The sequence below is a fragment of the Pristiophorus japonicus genome, chromosome 16 (assembly GCF_044704955.1).
Source record: "Pristiophorus japonicus isolate sPriJap1 chromosome 16, sPriJap1.hap1, whole genome shotgun sequence".
In the NCBI taxonomy this organism is placed as follows: Eukaryota; Metazoa; Chordata; class Chondrichthyes; family Pristiophoridae; genus Pristiophorus; species Pristiophorus japonicus.
Genome location: NC_091992.1, coordinates 75950016 through 75970893, shown reverse-complemented (window position 1 = coordinate 75970893; position 20878 = coordinate 75950016). Strand labels below are relative to the sequence as shown.

General features: G+C 47.4%; 1 protein-coding gene across 1 annotated transcript in view; it reads left to right on the top strand.

The window, feature by feature from the left end:
- LOC139226602 (ras-related protein Rab-37-like) overlaps positions 1 to 20878 on the top strand; it is a 261132-nt gene that overhangs the window by 51259 nt on the left and 188995 nt on the right. The window contains exon 2 of the mRNA XM_070857461.1: positions 2789 to 2899. Within this exon, the coding sequence (XP_070713562.1) occupies positions 2789 to 2899 (111 nt within the window). The remainder of the gene's footprint in view (positions 1 to 2788; positions 2900 to 20878) is intronic.

Sequence of the window (20878 nt, the reverse complement as noted above, 5' to 3'; positions counted from 1 at the left end):
TCCTGAAAATACTGACACACTCCCGGGGACCCCTGTAAATACTGACACACTCCCGGGGACTCCTGTAAATACTGACACACTCCTGGGGATTTCCTGAAAATACTGACACACTCCCGGGGACCCCTGTCATACTAACACACTCCGAGGGACTCCCTGCAAAAGCAACAACCTCCGCTCCCCCCCCACACCCGGGACCCTCCGTAAATACTGACACACTCCCAGGGACTCCCTGTAAATACTGACACACACCCGGGGACCCCCCTGTAAATACTGACACACGCCCGGAGACCCCCTGTATATACTGACACATTCCTGGGGACCCCCTGTAAATATTGACACACTCCCAGGGAGCCCCTGTAATTACTGACACACTCCCGGGAAGCCCCTATAAATACTGACACACTCCCAGGGACTCCCTGTAAATACTGACACACACCCGGGGACCCCCCTGTAAATACTGACACACGCCCGGAGACCCCCTATATATACTGATACATTCCCGGGGACCCCCTGTATATACTGACACACTCCCGGGGACCCCCTGTATATATTGACACACTCCTGGGGACCCCCTGTAAATATTGACACACCCCAGGGAGCCCCTGTAATTACTGACACACTCCCGGGGAGCCCCTGTAAATACTGACACACTCCCGGGGACCCCTGTAAATACTGACACACTCACAGGGACCCCCTGTAAATACTGACACACTCCCGGGGACCCCCTGTAAATACTGACACACCCCCCAGGGACCCCCTGTAAATACTGACACACTCCCGGGGACCCCCTGTAAATACTGACACACTCCCCCGGGCTCCCTGTAAATACTGACACACTCCCCCGGGCTCACTGTAAATACTGACACACTCCCGGGGACGCCCTGTAAATACTGACACACACCCGGAGACCCCTGTAAATACTGACACACTCCCGGGGACCCCTGTAAATACTGGCACACTCCCAGGGACTCCCTGTAAATACGGCACACTCCCAGGGATCACCTGTAAATGCTGACACACTCCCAGGGACTCCCTGTAAATACTGACACACTCCCAGGGACCCGCTGTAAATACTGACACATTCCCCAGAAACTCCCTGTAATTATTGACACAATCCCTGTGGACCCCCTGTAAATACGGACACACTCCCGGGGACACCCTGTAAATACGGACACACTCCCAGGGATCGCCTGTAAGTCCTGGCATACTCCCACAAGCTCCCTGTAAATACGGATGTGCTCCCGGGGACCCCCTGTGAATCATGACACACTCCCCCGGACTCCCTGTAAATACTGACACATCCCCGGAGACCCCCTGTATATACTGATACACTCCCGGGGAGCCCCTGTATATACTTACACACTCTCGGGGACCCCCTGTAAATATTGACACACTCCCGGGGACCCCCTGTATACTGACATACTCCTGGGAACCCCCTGTAAATATTGACACACTCCCGGGGAGCCCCTGTAAATACTGACACAATCCTAGGGTCACCCTGTAAATACTGACATGCTGCCGGGGACCCCCTGTAAATACTGACACACTCCCGGGGACCCCCTGTAAATACTGACACACTCCCGAGGACCCCCTGTAAATACTGACACACTCCCGGGGACCCCAATTAATACTGACACACTCCCGGGAACCCCCTGTAAATACTGACACATTCCCAGGGACCCCCTGTAAATACTGTCACACTCCTGGGAACCCCCTGTCAATACTGACACACTTCCAGGGACCTCCTGCAAGATTGTCCATTTACGACTCCATCCAATCACTACACCTTTTCTTGCTGTCCCATTCATTGCTGCCGACCTATCACTGAGAAACGCCTGATAGCCGTCTCCTCACCATCACTGGGGCCCCCTTTAGTTTGTTGCAAGCATTGACCGCATAGTCATCACCTTAAAGAATTTGTAGCGGTTTCCCGGGCCGTGGGTGATGGTTGCTCGCGAGCATTTCTCGGGGCGGGGAGGCAGATATCCATTCCTGATCCCGACCCAGGAACCGGGTTTCAATTATTTACATCACATGGAGGACTGATATTGGACTCGCCGTCAAACGTCCCGAATACAGTCCTTTAAAATAACTAAATCAGGCTTCCCATCTCATTGCTGGGGAATCACATTCATAAATGGAGGGGGGGGCGGTGGATACATGGAAGCTCACAGCCATCGTACTGATTCACCCTGTCCCCCCCCCCAAAAAATACAACTAAATCCCATTCCCACCCCGCCTCAAACACTACATTCCAAGCTTGGTTCCACATCTTGAGACCACCTACCAATCAGTGCCAGACCCCAGCGACACTCCCACCACATCCACACACCCAACACTGCCCACCCTCCCAACACTCCCAGACCCAACACTCCCAACACTGCCCACCCTCCCAACACTCCCAGACCCAACACACCCAGTACTGCCCACTCCTCCCAACACTCCCAGACCCAACACTCCCAACACTGCCCACCCTCTCAATATTCACAGACCCAACACACCCAGTACTGCCCACCCCTCCCAATACTTCCAGACCCAAGGGACACCTCGCCCCATTCACTAATACTGCCACACCCCAGTGCTCCTCTTTTCACCTTACACACCATCACTCTATTTTAACTGTTCCCCAAACCACTGTCCCAGCGCTATCAAGCCATGTGACTCTGTCCCTCCCTGGTACTGCTGCCCACCTCGGGAACATTAAGAGTCAGCCATGTAGAGTGGGATTTTATCGCTCAGTGAATGCTCCGAATCAGCCAATGACTCCTTGATGATTTTTTCCCCACAGACTATCCTGGTGGGCGACAGTGGAGTTGGGAAGACCTCGCTGCTGGTGCAATTTGACCAAGGAAAGTTCATCCCGGGATCATTCTCCGCTACTGTGGGGATCGGATTCACAGTAAGTTCCCAGTTTGGGCCATCACTGAGCCTGGCAGAGGCTGCTGCTGCTTCTTGTTCCTATCCAGCGGCTGTATGAATAGAAACAGCGTGAGCGGGCGCTGGGTGATCTGCCGAGCCCGCTGTATGCAGCCGGTGCCATTTCGCTGACAGGCTGTGATTTGGTGGTGCCACTAAAATGGCAGGGAGATGGTTGGCCAGCAAGTGTTGGTGTTGGTGTTGCAGCAAAACCAAATAGTCTATTCATTGAAGAATACATTTCATTGTTGAGATTCGAAGTGTAATAGAGGTTATTTCATACATATATATATATACTTGGGATGTGGGCATCACTGGCAAGGCCGGCATTTATTGCCCATTCCTAAATCCCCTCAAGAAGGTGGAGGAAGTTCCAGGATTGTGACCCAGCGACGACGAAGGAACGACGATATATGACCAAGTCGCGATGGTGTGTAACTTGGAAGGGAACCTGCAAGTGATAGAAACATAGAAATATAGAAAATAGGTGAAGGAGCAGGCCATTCGGCCCTTTGAGCCTACACCACCAATCAATATAATCATGGCTGAACACGCAACTTCAGTACCCCACTCCTGCTTTCGCTCCATACCCCCCTGACCCCTTTAGCTGTAAGGGACAGATCTAACTCCCTTTTGAATATATCTAACGAACTGGACTCAACAACTTTCTGTGGTAGAGAATTCCACAGGTTCACAACTCTCTGAGTGAAGAAGTTTCTCCTCATCTCGGTCCTAAATGGCTTAGTCCTTATCCTTAGACTGTGAACTCTGGTTCTGGACTTCCCCAACATCGGGCACATTCTTCCTGCATCTAATCTGTCCAATCCCGTCAGAATTTTATAAGCTTCTATGAGATCCCCTCTCGTCCTTCTAAATTCCAGTGAATATAAGCCTAGTCAATCCAGTCTCTCTTCATATGTCAGTCCTGCCATCCCGGGAATCAGTCTGGTGAACCTTCGCTGCGCTCCCTGAATAGCAAGAATGTCCTTCCTCAGATTAGGAGACCAAAACTGCACACAATACTCAAGGTGTGGCCTCACCAAGGCCCTGTATAACTGTAGTAAGACCTCCCTGCTCCTATACTCAAATCCTCTCGCTATGAAGGTCAACATGTCATTTGCCATTTGCTGTACCTGCGTGCCTACTTTCAATGACTGATGTATCATGACACCCAGGTCTCGTTGCACCTCCCCTTTTACTAATCTGTCACCATTCAGATAATATTCTGCCTTCCTGTTTTTGCCACCAAAGTGGATAACCTCACATTTATCCACATTATACTGCATCTGCCATGCATTTGCCCACTCACCTAACCTGTCCAAGTCACCCTGCAGCCTCTTAGCACTCTCCTCACAGCTCACACTGCCACCCAGCTTAGTGTCATCTGCAAACTTGGAGATATTACATTCAATTCCTTCATCTAAATCAATAATATATATTGTAAATAGCTGGGGTCCCAGCACTGAACCTTGCAGTACCCCACTAGTCACTACCTGCCAATCTGAAAAGGACCCGTTTATTCCCACTCTTTGCTTCCTGTCTGCCAACCAGTTCTCTATCCATGTCAATACAATGCCCCCAATACCAGGTGCTTTAATTTTGCACACTAATCTCTTGTGTGGGACCTTGTCAAAAGCCTTTTGAAAGTCCAAATATACCACATCCACTGGTTCTCCCTTATCCACTCTACTAGTTACATCCTCAAAAAATTCTAGATTTCTCAAGCATGATTTCCCTTTCATAAATCCATGCTGACTTGGACCGATCCTGTCACTGCTTTCCAAATGCACTGCTATTACATCTTTAATAATTGATTCCAGCATTTTCCTCACTACCGATGTCAGGCTAACCGGTCTATAATTCGCTGTTTTCTCTCTCCCTCCTTTTTTAAAAAGTGGGGTTACATTGGCTACCCTCCAATCCATAGGAACTGCTCCATGTTGGAATGTTAGAAAATTACCACCAATGCATTCACTATTTCTAGGGCCACTTCCTTAAGTACTCTGGGATGCAGATTATCAGGCCCTGGGGATTTATCGGCCTTCAATCCCATCAATTTCCCTAACACCATTTCCTGACTAATTAGGATTTCCCTCAGTTCCCTCAGTTCCTCCTTCTCGCTAGACCCTCGGTCCCCTAGTATTTTCTGGATGTTATTCGTGTCTTCCTTAGTGAAGACAGAACCAAAGTATTTGCTCAATTGGTCTGCCATTTCCTTGTTCCCCATTATGAATTCACCTGATTCTGACTGCAAGGGACCTACATTAGTCTTCACTAATCTTTTTCTCTTTACATATCTATAGAAGCTTTTGCAGTCAGTTCTTATGTTCCCTGCAAGCTTACTCTCATACTCTATTTTCCCCCTCCCAATTAAACCCTTTGTCCTCCTCTGATGAATTCTAAATTTCTCCCAGTCCTCCGGTTTGCAGCTTTTTCTGGCTAATTTATATACCTCTTCCTTGGATTTAACACTGTCCCTAATTTCACTTGTTAGCCACGGTTGAGCCACCTTCCCCATTTTATTTTTACACCAGACAGGGATGTACAATTGTTGTAGTTCATCCATGTGATCTTTAAATGTCTGCCATTGCCTATCTATCATCAACCCTTTAAGTATCATTTGCCAGTCTATCCTAGCCAATTCACGTCTTGTACCATCGAAGTTACCTTTCTTCAAGTTCAGGACCCTAGTCTCTGAAATAACTGTGTCACTCTCCATCTTAATGAAGAATTCTACCATATTATGGTCACTCTTCCCGAAGGGCCCTCGCATGACAAAATTACTAATTAATCCTTTCTCATTACACAAGACCCAGTCTAGGATGGCCAGCTCTCTAGTTGGTTCCTCGACATATTGGTCTTAAAAACCATCCCTAATACACTCCAGGAAATCCTCCTCCACAGTATTGCTACCAGTTTGGTTAGCCCAATCTATATGTCGATTAAAGTCACCCATGATAACTGCTGTACCTTTATTGCACGCATCCCTAATTTCCTGTTTGATGCCATCCCCGACCTCACTACCACTGTTTGGTGGTCTGTGCACAACTCGCTCTAACATTTTCTGCCCTTTGGTGTTTCGCAGCTCTACCCATACAGATTCCACATCATCCAAGCTAATGTCCTTCCTTACTATTGCATTAATGGCGTTCTTATGCGCCTGCTGCCCTTGTCCTTCGAGGTGGTGGAGCTCACGAGTTCGGGAGGTGCATCCGCTGTGGAATACAGTGCCAGGGAAATACATTGAAGCACTGGGTAAAAGGGTCAAGGAACTGGAATAGGTTTCTGGAGAACAAGGGATTGAGAAAGATGTGAGAATGTTGGTGAGTGGGATTGATCTATGAGGAGGGACTGAGGGATACGGTGAGAAGATGGGTAGGTGGGACTGAGGGATATGGTGAGAAGGTGGGTATGTGGGCTCGGGGGTTACGGTGAGAAGGTGGGTAGGTTTGGGGGATATGGTGAGAAGGTGGGTAGGTTTGGGGGATACAGTGAGAAGGTGGGTAGATTTGGGGGATACAGTGAGAAGGTGGGTAGGTTTGGGGGATATGGTGAGAAGATGGGTAGATTTGGGGGATATGGTGAGAAGGTGGGTAGGTTTGGGGGATACAATGAGAAGGTGGGTAGGTTTGGGGGATACAGTGAGAAGGTGGGTAGGTTTGTGAGATATGGTGAGAAGATGGGTGGATTTGGGGGATATGGTGAGAAGGTGGGTAGGTTTGGGGGATACAGTGAGAAGGTGGGTAGGTTTGGGGGATACGGTGAGAAGGTGGGTAGGTTTGGGGGATTCGGTGAGAAGGTGGGTAGGTTTGGGGGATACGGTGGGAAGGTGGGTAGGTTTGGGGGATATGGTGAGAAGGTGGGTAGGTTTGGGGGATACAATGAGAAGGTGAGCAGGTTTGGGGGCCGTCATGAGTCGCTGGGCTTGAGAAATTAAGAGGATGTTGGGCTGAATGAACTTTTGCTGTTGCTAAAGTTCTCAAGTTTTCAGGTTGTGACAAACACTGAGAGGCAGGTTCTCAGCCAACTCAGTCCCAGTCCCATATCCCAGTCAGCTGACAACATATTACTGTGTCCCAGGGATAGTCTCTCACTGATTACCGTCATCATCCTGTTCCTGAGCAGCCTCCCGGGAAAGTGCAGCCCCCAACAATCCAACCATCCGCGAGGAACACTTCCCAGAGCAGACATTTGGAATCAGAGTAACAGCGATGTGCTCCCACTTCAGGTGAACGATTTGGATCTCGGTTATTTGGCTGATTTAGAAAGGCAATCAGTAGTCAGACTGCTTATCGCTCAGTACAAGACACAGAAGATCACAGGGAAAATCCAGATATTAGTGTCACTACATCAAACTTAAACTGTATCTCAGACCTTTCAACGAGCAATAGAATCACGCCTGACAGTGACGGTTGATGCAAACCCCATAATTTAACCAATATATATACCATATGCCAATCAATACATATCCCACAGTCCATTCAATGTATATCCCTATATATTCCACACGCCAATAAATCCATATCCCACATGCCAATCAATACATATCCCACAAGCCAATCAATATATATCCCACAGTCCAGTCAATACATATCCCACAGTCTAGTAAGTACATATAACAGTATATACTGTATGCATAGACTGGACAATACAGTTTTTGCCGGTCAGTATATACAGTATGCAGGTTTAAAGGGTGTCTTAAAAGAGGAGCGAGAGGTAGAGGAGGGAGGGAGGCAGGGAGGCAGGGAGGCAGGGAGACAGAGGGAAACAAAAAGGAGACAAAAGCAAAAGACAGAAAGGAGATGAGTAAAAGTGGAGGGCAGAGAAACCCAAGGCAAAAAACAAAAAGGGCCACTGTACAGCAAAATTCTAAAGTGTAATAAAAAGGCAAGCATGAAAGCTCGGTGCCACAATGCAAAGAGTATTCGGAACACAGGAAAGGGCTCTGAGCTAGTTAGAATGGGTGAGAGCTCAGATGAATAGGATCCCAAGAAAGAATGCAAAAGGCAGGAGGCAACAGAGCAGAGTAGCACTGGGGTAAGTGTAAACCACAAGGAGATAGGAAGGGACAATATGTATGAATATAAAGGGGCTGCAGGAGGGGTCAAAACTAAAAATCATGGTTTAAAAACTTGTATTAAAACACTCTAAATTAAACATACAGGGGTATCTGAAAATTTGGAAAGATAGACAAGAAGGGAAAGGAGGTGGGGTAGCTCTCTTAATAAAGGATGATATCAGGGCAGTTGTGAGAGACGGTATTGGCTCTAATGAACAAAATGTTGAATCATTGTGGGTGGAGATTAGAGATAGTAAGGGGAAAAAGTCACTGGTGGGCGTAGTTTATAGGCCCCCAAATAATAACTTCACGGTGGGGCAGGCAATAATCAAGGGAATAATGGAGGCATGTGAAAAAGGAACGGCAGTAATCATGGTTGAATTTGTAATAGAGATTTAGGGTGAGGAACTAGTGTCTCAAACAAGCGTACTATGCTTAAACAAAGGGGACTACAGTGGGATGAGGGCAGAGTTGGCTAAAGTAGACTGGAAACACAGACTAAACGGTGGCACAATTGAGGAACAGTGGAGGACTTTTAAGGAGCTCTTTCATAGTGCTCAACAAAAATATATTCCAGTGAAAAAGAAGGGCGGTAAGAGAAGGGATAACCAGCCGTGGATAACCAAGGAAATAAAGGAGAGTATCAAATTAATAAGGTGGCCAAGATTAGTGGGAAACTAGAAGATTGGGAAAATTTTAAACGACAGCAATGACTAAGAAAGCAATAAAGAAAGGAAAGATAGATTACGAAAGTAAACTTGCGCAAAACATAAAAACAGATAGTAAAAGCTTTTACAGATATATAAAACGGAAAAGAGTGACTAAAGTAAATGTTGGTCCCTTAGAAGATAAGAGGGGGGATTTAATAATGGGAAATGTGGAAATGGCTGAGACCTTAAACAATTATTTTGCTTCGGTCTTCACAGTGGAAGACACAAAAACCATGCCAATAATTGCTGGTCACAGGAATGTGGGAAGGGAGGACCTCGAGACAATCACTATCACTAGGGAGGTAGTGCTGGACAGGCTAATGGGACTCAAGGTAGACAAGTCCCCTGGTCCTGATGAAATGTATCCAGGGTATTAAAAGAGATGGCGGAAGTTATAGCAGATGCATTCGTTATAATCTACCAAAATTCTCTGGACTCTGGGGAGGTACCAGCAGATTGGAAAGCAGCTAATGTAACGCCTCTGTTTAAAAAAGGGGCCAGACAAAAGGCAGGTAACTATAGGCCAGTTAGTTTAACATCTGTAGTGGGGAAAATGCTTGAAGCTATCATTAAGGAAGAAATAGCGGGACATCTAGATAGAAATAGTGCAATCAAGCAGACGCAACATGGATTCATGAAGGGAAAATCATGTTTAACTAATTTACTGGAATTCTTTGAGGATATAACGAGCATGGTGGATAGAGGTGTACCGATGGATGTGGTGTATTTAGATTTCCAAAAGGCATTCGATAAGATGCCACACAAAAGGTTACTGCAGAAGATAAAGGTATGCAGAGTCAGAGGAAATGTATTAGCATGGATAGAGAATTGGCTGGTTAACAGAAAGCAGAGAGTCAGGATGAATGGGTCCTTTTCGGGTTGGAAATCGGTGGTTAGTGGTGTGCCACAGGGATACGTGTTGGGACCACAACTGTTTACAATATACATAGATGACTTGGAAGAGGGGACAGAGTGTAGTGTAACAAAATTTGCAGATGATACAAAGATTAGTGGGAAAGCGGGTTGTGTAGAGGACACAGAGAGGCTGCAAAGAGATTTAGATAGGTTAAGCGAATGGGCTAAGGTTTGGCAGATGGAATACAATGTCGGAAAGTGTGAGGTCATCCACCTTGGAAAAAAAAACAGTAAAAGGGAATATTATTTTAATGTGGAGAAATTACAACATGCTGTGGTGCAGAGGGACCTGGGGGTCCTTGTGTATGAATCCCAAAAAGTTAGTTTGCAGGTGCAGCAAGTAATCAGGAAGGCGAATGGAATGTTGGCCTTCATTGCGAGAGGGATGGAGTACAAAAGCAGGGAGGTCCTGCTGCAACTGTATAGGGTATTGGTGAGGCCGTACCTGGAGTACTGCGTGCGGTTTTGGTCACCTTACTTAAGGAAGGACATACTAGCTTTGGAGGGGGTACAGAGACGATTCACTAGGCTGATTCTGGAGATGAGGGGGTTACCTTATGATGATAGATTGAGTAGACTGGGTCTTTACTCATTGGAGTTCAGAAGGATGAGGGGAGACCTTATAGAAACATTTAAGATAATGAAAGGGATAGACAAGATAGAGGCAAAGAGGTTGTTTCCACTGGTCGGGGAGACTAGAACTAGGGGGCACAGCCTCAAAATACAGGGGAGCCAATTTAAAACCGAGTTGAGAGGGAATTTCTTCTCCCAGAGGGTTGTGAATCTGTGGAATTCTCTGCCCAGGGAAGCAGTTGAGGCTAGCTCATTGAATGTATTCAAATCATAGATAGATAGATTTTTAACCAGTAAGGGAATTAAGGGTTACAGGGAGCGGGCGGGTAAGTGGAGCTGAGTCCACGGCCAGATCAGCCATGATCTTGTTGAGTGGCAGAGCAGGCTCGAGGGGCTAGATGGCCTACTCCTGTTCCTAGTTCTTATGTTCCAGAGAGGTGGAGAGATTTAGGGAGGGAATTCCAGAGCTTGTGTCCTCGGCAGCTGAATGCACGGCCACCAATGGTGGAGTGCAGGAGATGATGGATGCAAGGTAGGCCAGATTTGTAGCAAAGCAGAGTTGTAGGAGGTTACAGATAAAGATAGCTCAAGGTGTTCCGTTTGGACACTTTCTCAAAGGAACCTAGACGTCACCTCCAGGTGATAAGAACAAGCTTCAGACCTAGTCAGTGCCTAATTAGTAACAGGCCCAACCCCCTGGATTTGCCCTTCTAGATTAGGATCTGAAGGTAAAGTTGTTATATATGTAAACCTGTAAATACCTTGTTTAACCACCAGAGGGAGGGCTCATCCTCTGGAGTCCCAAGGGATCCCACAATCCCTTGGGAGCACCTGTACTTAAGGAGGCCTCACAGGCTGGAGAGACACTCTGGAGACCTGCAATAAAAGACTAAGGTCACACTTTACTTTGAGCTCACAGTATCTGGTCAGACTCTTTATTCATACACTACAAAAGTCAAATCACTTTAGATGCAGAATGATCAGATGTGCTGCAAATGATTATAACTGCAGCCTCTGTGACTCTCCCCTTTGCCACTGTGGCCAGTTAGAAAATAAGAGGCCACACACTGGGGGCCAGCGACGACAACAACTTGTATTTCCATAGCGCCTTTAATGTACTGAAATATCCCAAGACGCTTCACTAATGGACCTGCACAGTGTCTCTCACTCAGCCGTTGAATGGCCAGAACTCGTGGACGCATGTGTTTGACCTGACCGCTTTTGTTTCTGCAATTGGAGGTGAAAACAACAGTAGGTTAAAAGAGGGAATATGCCTCAGCTCTGATCACTCTCGATTGGCTTGCAAAGATCTACTGGTACGGAAAGGCCGAAATTGTTGGAACTGACTATTCAGAGTCTGAATCTTATTCAGCAATTGTCAAATATTTTTTGTGTCTGAAAGGAAAAGATTAGCTCTCCCAGAAAATCCCAAGTGAGTCACAATTCTATGAAGTCTTTTGAAGTCCAGAAAGGGTTATTCGTTGGGTGAATGAGGTTGAACATTTACACTGAATGAGATACAGTTTGAGCGTCCAAAATCTGGAGTTCCGAAAATCGGAATGTTCCGGAATCCAGACAGCGGGCCAGTGGTGTAACTAGAGGCTGTGGGCCCCAATGCAAACATAGATTTTTTTTAAAAATCAAAGAATGACAGAGGAAAGTGTAGCCGGCCCTCGAGTGAGGGGGTCCGGGGGGGCCAAAGAGGGAGCTCGGGGTCTGGGGGAGCCGGTGTGAGAGAGGGTTTATGGGGTGGGGGGGTTACTGCGGGGTCCGGGAGCGGAGCTGAGCCGGGTGCAGAGCGCGGGACGATGGTGCTCCAGGCTCGGGCTCGGTACGATTTCCAGAGCGAGAATGTGGGCGAGATCTGGGTGCGGGAGGACGAGGTGCTGACCATGGACGGCGAGCACAACATTGAGGGCTGGCTGGAGGGGCCAGCGTCCGCGGCCAGAGGGGCCTCTTCCCGGCCTGGTGTGTGCAGATCCTGCGGGCCGGGAGCAGGGACGACGGCAACAAGATCTGCCTGGCGGCTGGCCGGCACGGCCCTGTGTGGCAGGAGAACCCTTAGCTGTTCATCTGCTCCATCGACAAGCCCACCGAGCAGACCAAGTTCCAGGGCACCAAGAGAGACGTCTCGTACCGCCTGGGGGGGCAACTTCTTCCTGAGGCTCAGCTCCCCGCAGAGCCTCCTCGACCGGCAGGAGGGGGAGAGCAGGGTCGACGGGTCCAAAACTTTCACCAAGAGGATGGATGAGAGCGTTTTCCAGCTGAGCCACATCGCCAACCAGTTCGTGAGGAAGCAGGTGCTGGGCCCGCTGCATTGGCTGCATTGGTGCAGTTATACCACTGCACCAGGCCGATCTATGGCGGGGTCATCTGCAATCCGGAAAATTTCCGAAATTCGGACCTGCCTTTGCCACCGCCACCACCACCCACCCCCGCCCCCCCCCCCACCCCCCCTTGCTCCGCTGCTGGACTCTCCCGCCTCGGGCCACCACTGACCTCTCACCCGTCTCGGGTCGCCACCCCCCTCCCCCGCTCGCCCCCCCCCCCCCTGCTCGCCCACACCCCCCCCCCCCACGCCTTGGGCCGCCGCCCTCTCCCCCACCCCCGCTCGCCCCCACCGGCCCTCCCTCGCTCGCCCCCCCTTAAGACGTTCCGAAATCCAGAAATTCCTGAAATCCAGAACGGCCTCGGTCCCAAGGTTTCTGGATTTCACACACTCCACCTGTACTGCAAATAGCAATCAGGAGCGACAGAGGGCAAGAGATAAAGAGCGAGATAAGGAGACATTGAAAGGTGGCGTGTGATAGATATTATGAGAGAGAGATAGAGAGCAATGATGGAGAGAGAGACTTGCAGTTATATAGCGCCTTTCACGACCACCGGATGTCTCTCAGCGCTTTACAGCCAATGAAGTACTTTTGGAGTGTAGTTACTGTTGTAATGTGGGAAACGTGGCAGATAATTTGCGCATGGCAAGCTCCCACAGACAGCAATGTGATAATGACCAGATAATCTTTTTTTTTTGTTATGTTGATTGAGGGATAAATATTGGCCAGGACACCGGGGATAACTCCCCTGCTCCCCTGAGAGATAAAAAGAAAGAGGGACGGAGACACGTTGAGCAAGAAAGGGAGAGAGAGAAACAGACAAAAAGTGAGAGAGGGATAGAGGGAGAGATACCGAGAGCAACAGGCAGCGAGAGGGAGCAAGAGACAGATAGAGGCAACGAGAGAGGGTCAGAAAACAAGAGGAGAGAGATGGAGAGAGAAACAGTAAGACAGAAACAGAGTGAGAGATAGAGGGGGAATGACAGAGAACAGAGATGTGGAGAGAGACAGACACAGAGCATGTCAGAAAGAGATAGGGAGCAAGAGATGGAGAGAGATAAAGATCAAGAAATGAAGTGGTAGAGATCAAGAAATGGAGAGCTAATGTGCGAGACAGAGAGCAAGATAGAGACACCAAGAAAGAGACAGAGACAGAGAGCAAGCGAGAGAGAGAAGACAATAACTGGAAGGACAGAGACCGTGAGAAAGTGAAAGATAGACAAAAGGTCAGAGACACAGAGAGAGAGAGAGATCCAGAGAGAGGGAGAGAGAGAGACAGAAAGAGACAGAGACAGAGAGACGCAGGGACACAGAGAGCGAGACAGAGAGACAGAGAGAGACAGAGAGCAAAAAGGAGAGACAGAGAGAGCGACAGAGAAAGAGAGAGAGACAGAGAGAAAGAGCGAGACAGAGACAGAGAGAGCGAGAGGGAGAAAGAGAGAGACAGAGAGACAGAAAGATGAGGAGAGAGATGGAGAGGAAGAAAGACAGAAAATGAAAATGTGAGACAGAGATAGAAAATGAGACAGAAAAGTAAAAGGTCAGAGAAGAAGGGACAGATGGTCAAAGCAAGGATGTATGAGGTACTGCAGGAGAGCGTGTTGTGAATGGCTCCAGTGTCACCATGTGGAGACTGGTGAGAGTGCAGCTGTCACAGGTGCCAGCAACTCATTAAATAATAATATTCAAACCATTCTTCATTACGAAAGACATTGCAATATAACTCTGGGTAAATGCGAAGCAGAGAAAGGAATCCTCTCAGTTTGATTAAAATCATCGACGTGCAGTTACACATGAGTTACAAAAACATGTTCTGAGAGCAGGATTTTTACACAAGGTCTCAATAAACCAGTAAATGTCACCGTATTGTACTCCACAGTCCCTCATCCTAAACCCGCTAACTCCTCACAGTATCAAAACCCTCCCTCAGTCCCTCACTCCTCCCTCAGTCCCTCATTCAGTCCCTCACTCAGTCCCGCACTCCTCACTCAGTCCCTCCCTCAGTCCCTCACTCTTCCCTCAGTCCCTCACTCAGTCTCTCACTCCTCACTCAGTCCCTCACTCAGTCCCTCACTCCTCCCTCAGACCCTCACACCTCACACAGTCCCTCACTCCTCCCTCAGTCTCTCACTCACTCCTCACACAGCCCCTCACTCCTCCCTCAGTCCCTCACTCCTCACTCACTCCTCACTCAGTCCCTCACTCCTCCTTCAGTACCTCACTCCTCCCTCAGTCCCTCATTCCTCACCCAAACTCCGAGGCCTAGAAATGCGATGAAGCCTGAAAGCAGCTGCCGGAGTTCAGGGTTACCAAAGCGAGCGCAGGCCCTGGTATTGTGGCGCTGCCTGCTGGCCTAAATGAGCGGGGCGCAGAATCTCCTTACAACCCGCTCTTTCCAGCAGTAACATCGACCAGAGGCCGAAGGTCACGTCTAAAGGATCGGCGTGGTGCTCTCGGGCAATGTGCTCTTTGGGATCATTTGATGGCGGTTCCTGGGTTCCTGAGTCAGGAGGTCGCGGGTGATCCATGTCGGAGCATTGTCCATTGTGGCTCATTAGGAGGCATTTATTTGTCCGCGAATCCCCTCTTACTTTCTGGGACATTTGTCTGGGTCTTGCATGGAGTCCACAAATGGGTGCCAGACTGCCTGGTACACCCACCCTCACTGCCTGGTACACCCACTCTCGCTGCCTGGTACACCCACCGTCGCTGCCTGGTACATCCACCCTCGCTGCCTGGTACACCCACCCTCGCTGCCTGCCTGGTACATCCACCCTCGCTGCCTGCCTGGTACACCCAGCCTCACTGCCTGGTACACCCACCCTTGCTGGCTGGTACACCCAGCCTCACTGCCTGGTACACTCACCCTCGCTGCCTGGTACACCCAGCCTCATTGCCTGGTACACCCACCCTCGCTGGCTGGTACACCCACCCTCGCTGCCTGGTACACCCACCCTCGCTGCCTGGTACACCCAGCTTCGCTGCCTGGTACACCCACCCTCGCTGGCTGGTACACCCAGCCTCACTGCCTGGTACACCCACCCTCGCTGCCTGGTACACCCACCCTCACTGCCTGCCAGAGGCCCAAAGATGTCTCACCCTGATGGTTGCTGTGTGGCGGTTTGTGCTCTACCATGATGCTGGAGGGGGAGGGGAGGGGGAGGGGGAGGGGGAGGAGATGGGGAGAGGGAGGAGGAGAGGGAGGGGGCGAGGGAGGGGGAAGGGGATAGGGAGGGGAAGGGGAGAGGGAGGGGGAGAGGGAGGGGGAGGGGATAGGGAGGGGGTGGGGAAAAGTGAGGGGAATGGGGATGGGGAGAGGGAGGGGGATGGGGAGGGGGAGGGGAGGTGAGGGGGATGGGGAGGGGGAGGAGGAGGGGGACTTGCTGAGGGAGAGAGGGATGGGGAGAGGAAAGGGGAGAGGCATGGGGAGTGGGTGATGGGGAGGGAGAGAGGGAAGGGGAGAGGGAGGGGGAGGAGAGAGGGAGGGGAATGGGGAGGGGGAGATGGGGAGTGGGATGGGGAGGGGGATGGGATTGCACCATCTTGCAGCTAGCAGTGACAGTGAACGAGCCTGCAGATCACACAGGGCATTCACTCCCTGGTGAGCGGGTCTTAAAGCACAGGCCCAGTTCTGGAGAGACTGCGCAAGACTGTGGCACAGATATCCTTAAAACGTTGCATGTGACATCGATGGAAATACATTTATTTAAAAGGGAAATGTGAACCTCTTGGTCACAAGTTTACTGGTGTACATCATGCAGAAGATACATAGCATCCTCTGCAGCCAAGAACGAGAATCCCAAAGGGTGTGTTGCCTACCCGGTGCCAAGGTAAGGGATATCGAGAGGCGGCTGGAGAGGAACTTGGAAAGTGAGAGTTGTCGTGGTTCATGTCGGAACAAATGACATAGGCAAGAACAGGGAGGAGGTCCTGCTGAAAGAGTATCAAGAGCTAGGCTCTAAATTAAAAGTCTTTAAACTTGTAATATGGGGGGAGGGATCTACAAGAAACGTAAGCAGCCTAAAGATAATCAAAACAGGAAAGGAGAGTATAGGAAAGAGTAAATTAAGGGAGGACATTAATGGCCAGGGAATAAATAGAGTAATAGAACAGGAGAGTAAAAAGATGGTTAAAATAAAGTGACAGGAATTGCTATTAAAAATGAGTTAAACTGTCTGTACAGCAATGTACACAGTGTCCGTAATAAAACTGGGGAGCTGGAGGCAATCATGCATTGCGAGGAACCAGACATAGCAGGGATTACTGAGACATGGCTACAGAAAAATCAGGACTTGGAATTAAACATTGCGGGGTACAACATATCTGGAAAGGACAGAGAGGGAAAAGGGGGAGGTGGAGTAGCTGTACTTATTAGGGATAACATAATGCCAGTAGAAAATAGTGACGCAGCTATCAGCAAGACAGATATAGAATCCATGTGGGTAGAGATATAAGATAATAAAGGATCAATCACAATAATAGGGACCACCTAATAGTGGAAGGGAGAGGGAGGAAGAAATATGCAGACAAATTAGGGGAATGAGTAAAAAACATCGAATAATAATCATGGGGGAATTCAACTACCCTGATAGTAATTGAACAGAAGAGGTAGGTAAAGGGGATAAGGGAATGGAGTTCCTACAATGTGTACAGTACTCCTTTCTAACCTAATATGTAAAAAGCCCAAGGGAGGATTCACTATTAGATCTAGTAATGGGGAATAAACCAGAGCAGATAAGAGAAGTAAAAATAGAGGAACATCTTGGCAATAGTGACCAGAATATAATACGCTTCAAGATAATAATTGAGAAGGACACAAGTATGACAAAGATCAAGGTAATAGATTGGAGAACAGCTGATTTTGAGGGGCTGAGAATAGAACTTGGGGACATAAAATGGGCAACAATATTGGCAAACACTGGCGTAGTACAGCAATGGTAAACATTTAAAACAGAGTGCAGGAACAATATATTCCGCTAAAAAAACTAAACACTAATGGGACACCATGGATGAATAAAGCCATAAGGGAACAATTGAGGGTAAGGAAAGAGGCTTACATTTACATGGTCAGCAGGGAGAACATGATAAGGGAGAATACAAAGAGATTAGGAGAGAAGTCACAAAAACAATTAGGAAGGAAAAGAGGAACTATGAAATTAAATTTTCAAGGAACATAAACAAAATAGTAAAATATTTTACAGACACATCAGTAAAAAAAAGGAAGGTCAGGATGGGAATAGGGCCACTAAGAGATGGACAGGATAATACCACCGGCAGCGATAGAGAGATGACAGAGATATTTACTGTGCTTCAATATTTACCAAGAATATAGAGCAGGTGGACATACAAGAACACAAGAACATAAGAAATAGGACCAGGAGTAGGCCATTTGGCCCCTCGAGCCTGCTCCACCTTTTAATAAGATCATGGCTGATCTGATCATGGACTCAGCTCCACTCCCCTCCCACTCCCCATAACCCTTTATTCCCTTATCACTCAAAAATCTGTCTACATCTGCCTTAAATATATTCAATGACCCAGCCTCCACAGCTGTCTGGGGCAGAGAATTCTACAGATTTACAACCCTTTGAGAGAAGAAATTTCTCCTCATCTCAGTTTTAAATGGGCAGCCCCTTATTCTGAGACTATGTCCCTTCTTTTAGTTTCCCCTATGAGTGGAAATATACTCTCTGGATCCAGCTTGTCAAGCCCCCTCATAATCTTATACATTTCGATAAGATCACCTCTCATTCTTCTGAATTCCAGTGTGTATAGACCCAACCTACTCAACCTATCATCATAAGTCAACCCCCTCATTTCCAGAATCAACCAAGTGAACCTTTTCTCAACACAGCCTCCAATACAACTATATCCTTTCTTAAATACGGAGACCAAAACTGTATGCAGTACTCCAGGTGTGGCCTCACCAATACCCTGTACAGTTGTAGTAGGACTTCTCTGCTTTTCTACTCTATTCCCCTTGCAATAAAGGCCAACAGTCTATTTGCTTTCCTAATTACATGCTGCACCTGCATACTCACTTTTTTTGTTTCATGCACAAGGATCCCCAGATCTTTCTGTACTGAAGCAATTTTTCTCTATTTAAATTATAATCTGCTTTTCTATTTTTTCTGCCAAAGTGGATAACCTCACACTGTCCCACATTATACTCCATCTGCAAAATTTTTGCCCACTCACTTAGCCTGTCTATATCCCTTTGCAGATTTTTTTGTGTCCTCCTCACAATTTGCTTTCCTACCCATCTTTGTATCATCAGCAAACTTGGTTACATTACACTTGATCCCTTCATCCAAGTCATTAATATAGATTGTAAATAGTTGGGGACCCAGCACCGATCCCTGCCGCACCCCACTGGTTACTGTTTGCCAACCGGAAAATGACCCATTTATCCTGACTCTCTGTTTTCTGTTAGTTAGCCAATCCTCTATCCACGGTAATATATTACCCCCAACCCCATGAGCTTTTATCTTGAGCAGTAACCTTTTATGTGGCACTTTATCGATGCCTTCTGGAAATCCAAATACGTCACATCCACTGGTTCCCCCTTATCCACCCTGCTCATTACGTCCTCAAAGAACACCAGCAAATTTGTCAAACATGATTTCCCTTTCATATAACCGTGCTGACTCTGCTGGATTGAATTATACTTTTCCAAATGTCCTGCTACTGCTTCCTTAATAATGGACTCCAGCATTTTCCCAACGACAGATGTTAGGTTAACTGGTCTATAGTTTCCTGCTTTTTGTCTGCCTCCTTTTTTAAACAGGGGCGTTACATTTGCAGTTTTCCAATCCGCTGGGACCCCCCCAGAATTTTGGTAGATTACAACCGATGCATCCACTATCTCTGCAACTACTTTTAGGACCCGAGGATGTAAGGCATCAGGTCCAAGGAACTTGTCCGCTTTTAGTCCCTTTATTTTATCTAGTACTACTTCATTAGTGATGGTGATTGTATTAAGTTCCCCCCTACCTATCCTTGATTATCCACTATTGGGATGTTTTTAGTGTCTTCTACCATGAAGACCGATACAAAATATTTGTTCAAAGTCTCTGCCATTTCCTTGTTCCCCATTATTAATCCCCCAGTCTCATCCTCCAGTGGATCAACATTTACTTTAGCCATTCTTTTCCTTTTTATCTACCTGTAGAAATTCTTACTATCTGTTTTTATATGCTAGTTTACGTTCATAATCTATCTTCCCTCTCTTTATTATTTTTTTAGTCGTTCTTTGCTGCAAGGTGAGATTCAAAATGAAATAAATACATTTAAAATAAAAATAGGAGAGATATTAAATACATGAATCAAACTCGAGGAGGAAAACCCCCTGCTCAGGATGGATTACATCCACGCACTTTAAAAGAATCTAGGGAAGAGATAGCAGAGGCATTATTACACATATTTAATAATTGGTTAGAAAAAGGTGTAGTGCCAAAGGACTGGCAGATAGCTTATGTAATACTTATATTTAACAAGTGGGACAGAACATGTCCAGGGAATTATAGACCAGTCAGTTTAACATCGGTGGTAGGAAAAATAATGGAATCCCTACTAAAAGAGAAAATAGAAGAATATCTAGAAACCAAAAATATAATAATAGTCAGCATGGATTTCAAAAGGGAAAGTCTTGCTTGACCAACCTCTTGAATTTTTTGAAGAGGTAACAGAGTGAGTAGAAAAGGGTAATGCAGCAGATGTAATTTATCTGGATTTTCAAACGACCTCTGATAAGGTATCCCATAATAGACTGTTGAATAAGGTCAGAGAATGCAGAGTCAGAGGACAAGTATCAGAATGGAAGATAGCTGGCTTCAAGACAGAAAGCAGCGAGTAGTGGTAAAGGGAGCTATTCACAGTGGTAGAAGGTGGGTAGTGGTGTTCCACAAGGATCAGTGCTGGGACCACTGTTGTTCACCATTTATATTAATTATTTAGATTTTGGTATTAAAAACACAATTTCTAAATTTGTGGATGAGACCAAATTGGGCGGGAGGGGGAGAGGCGGGGAGACGGGATAGTCACTACTGAGGACTGCAACTAATTACAGGAGCACATTAATAAACTTGAAGAATGGGCATATAATTGGCAACTGAATTTCAACACAGAAAAATGTGATGTATTGCATTTTGGTAGGAAGAATAGGGAGGTCACTTATTACTTGGAGGGTGCGAGTCTGGGTGGGGTAGAGGAACAAAGGGATCTCGGAGTACAAATACACACATCACTAAAAGTTGCAACATGGATTAACAAGGTTAACAAGTAAACCAAGCACTAGGGTTTATTTCTAGAGGGATGGAATTGAAAAGTAGTGTAGTTATGCTAAACCTGTATCGAACCTTGGTTAGACCACATTT